Here is a 2,917-nt window from a genome sequence, read left to right on the forward strand (position 1 = left end):
TTTCTGACCGTATGGTGACATGGAATGTAAGTCATGCATGAGTTTGGGGGAACACCACCCATGCATGGTGGTGGTGTGAGTTCAAGTGGCAAACACAATTTCTCAACAAAAATTAGCATGTAGTGAAAGGGTATTTAGCTGACGTGGCATGTTGCTCTGCAAGGTAAGTTCGAGATGCACTCCATATAGCCTAAACATTAAAAAACAAAAAACAATAAATAAATAAATAAATAATCTAGTATGTTTATATTTATTTAAAAAAACGAATTAAAGAAAAAAAAAACTCACTTGAACGACGTCCATAAACGTTCGTCGCATATGATTATATCCTCGAGATTGTATTACGTTCCTTGAACATGTGTTGCATTCAAACGTCTTACTTTCAAGTATGTCCAACCATCGATCATAGACCTTCTTTTGGTATAATTCTTCATTGTTTGTTTTGTTTGAAATCAAAATGAAAGAAGAAGAACAAATACCAAAGGTCTTTGGTCTACAAGTCCCATTTAAGATAAGATGAAAGTTATAGATTTAAAAAAAGTGTAGTTGTGTATGTGTAAGCCGCATTTAAAAAACACATAAATCATCTAATTTACTTTGGTTAATTATAAACGTAATGTCAACACTGTACGAAGATAATATGATAAAAAGAATGCGAACTCGATAACCATAACTTCAATTATTAAAAGGATAAATTAGTAAATTTCGATCATCATTATAACATAAAACATACATATAGGACCCTATATAAATATGTAATTCTTCACATATCTCATGCACGCTCAAACTACAAGAGTACTATGGCATCCTTTGCACCATCACAAGCCACCTCTTCCACGAGTGGAAGGAGGTTCACTTTCTCATCCACCTACTCTTCTTCCTTCTCTTTTAAGTCATCTCAAGTTCCCATAGCCAGAATCTCCAAACATCGCCATGCAGTTTCATGCAAAACCCTAGATGATGATCACCACCACCATACAAACTCCAGCAAACTTGATAGGAGAAACGTCCTTTTAGGCCTTGGAGGTCTTTATGGTACTGCTGCCAACTTTGGGTCTAATTCACTGGCCTTTGCAGATCCGATCATGGGACCCGACCTTAGTCAATGTGGTCCAGCTGACTTACCCCAAGGGGCTGTACCTACAAACTGTTGCCCTCCATACAACACAAAGATTATCGATTTCAAACTTCCACCACAGTCAAACCCCCTCCGTGTTCGACCAGCTGCACATTTGGTTGATAAAGACTACATAGACAAATTCAGTAAAGCTATCGAACTCATGAAAGCTCTCCCAGATGACGATCCTCGTAGTTTCAAGCAACAAGCTAATGTTCACTGTGCCTATTGTGATGCCGCGTATGTCCAACTCGGTTATCCAGATGTGGAGCTTCAAGTACATTACTCATGGCTGTTCTTCCCTTTCCATCGTTATTACCTATACTTCTTCGAGAAAATTTGTGGCAAATTAATTGATGACCCAACTTTTGCACTTCCATTTTGGAACTGGGATGCGCCAGTTGGGATGAAAATCCCTGATATTTACACAGATAAGAATTCTCCGTTATACGATTCTCTTCGCGATGCGAAACATCAACCACCGACTGTGGTTGATCTTGACTTCAATGGTGTCGACAACAATCTTAGCCCCTCTGAACAAACGTCCACAAATCTCACAATTATGTATAGACAAATGGTGTCTAATGCCAAGACTGCTAGTCTTTTCATGGGTAGTCCTTATCGTGCAGGTGATGACCCTAGCCCTGGTGCTGGCTCACTCGAGAGCGTGCCACATAACCCGGTTCATATCTGGACCGGTGATAGGAACCAGCCAAATGGTGAAGACATGGGTAACTTTTATTCTGCAGGCAAAGACCCAATTTTTTTTGCACATCATGGGAATCTCGATAGATTGTGGTCAGTTTGGAAAACACTAGGTGGAAGAAGGAAGGATTTTACTGATAATGACTGGCTTGATTCTTCATTCTTGTTTTACGATGAGAACGCTGAGTTGACACGAGTCAAGGTGAGGGATTGTGTCGACTCCAAGAATATGAATTACGTGTATCAAGATGTTGAGTTACCATGGTTAGAAAGCAAACCTGTTCCACGACTGCAAAGGGCTTCCAGAAACATCAAGAAGCGCGCCCATGAACGCATACCCTTTGCAAAAGATGTTTTTCCGGCGAGTCTTGATAAGGTGATCAAAGTGCTGGTTCCAAGGCCAAAGAAATCAAGGACCAAGAAACACAAAGAGGAGGAAGAAGAGATTTTGGTTATCGAAGGGATTGAAGTGAAGAGAGATGAGTTTGTGAAGTTTGATGTGTTGGTGAACGATGAAGATGATGGGACCCGGGCCACAGCGGCTAAAACGGAGTTCGCCGGAAGTTTTGTGAGTGTCCCTCATATGCATAAGCATGAGAAGAATGGGAAGACGAGATTGAGGTTAGGGATAACTGATCTTTTGGAGGATTTGAAGGCTGAAGATGATGACAATGTGTTGGTGACATTGGTGCCCAAAACTAGTGGTGGTGATATTTCCATTGGAGGGATCAAAATCGAGCATGAAGAATAATAAACAGACGTTCTCACTTTCTATAAAATAAAATAAAAGAACGTCTATGATCTATTAAGATATTATGTTTCTCTATATCTATTAACACCATATAAAAGTAATTTTCGCAATCAAATATATGATTCAAACTTATGAATGTTAATTGCAAGTCAGAGAATCTAGTTCTGCGTTTGTTTAATCTCAAATTAAATTTCGCTACTAGAAGTAGACCGAAATTTCTGTTGAAAATCTGTCGCTGTTGGCCAATAAAGGCAGATCAGCAAAATCAATCCCTAGTAAAACATAGGTGGCTGAAACATAGTAACAGAATCAGCGAAGGATTTTCTTAATTAGAAACGTCTTTA

General features: G+C 39.3%; 1 protein-coding gene across 1 annotated transcript; it reads left to right on the plus strand.

The window, feature by feature from the left end:
* The first annotated feature begins 762 nt into the window (after positions 1-762).
* Positions 763-2,715, plus strand: LOC145107032 (polyphenol oxidase, chloroplastic-like). Its single transcript, XM_079043917.1, has one exon. The coding sequence runs from the start codon at positions 801-803 to the stop codon at positions 2,571-2,573; it is 1,773 nt and encodes a 590-aa protein (XP_078900043.1). The 5' UTR covers positions 763-800; the 3' UTR covers positions 2,574-2,715.
* The last annotated feature ends 202 nt before the right edge of the window (positions 2,716-2,917 follow it).

Source organism: Lactuca virosa, chromosome 4 (assembly GCF_052849685.1).
Source record: "Lactuca virosa cultivar CGN04683 chromosome 4, Lactuca_virosa_CGN04683_v6, whole genome shotgun sequence".
NCBI lineage: Eukaryota > Viridiplantae > Streptophyta > Magnoliopsida > Asterales > Asteraceae > Lactuca > Lactuca virosa.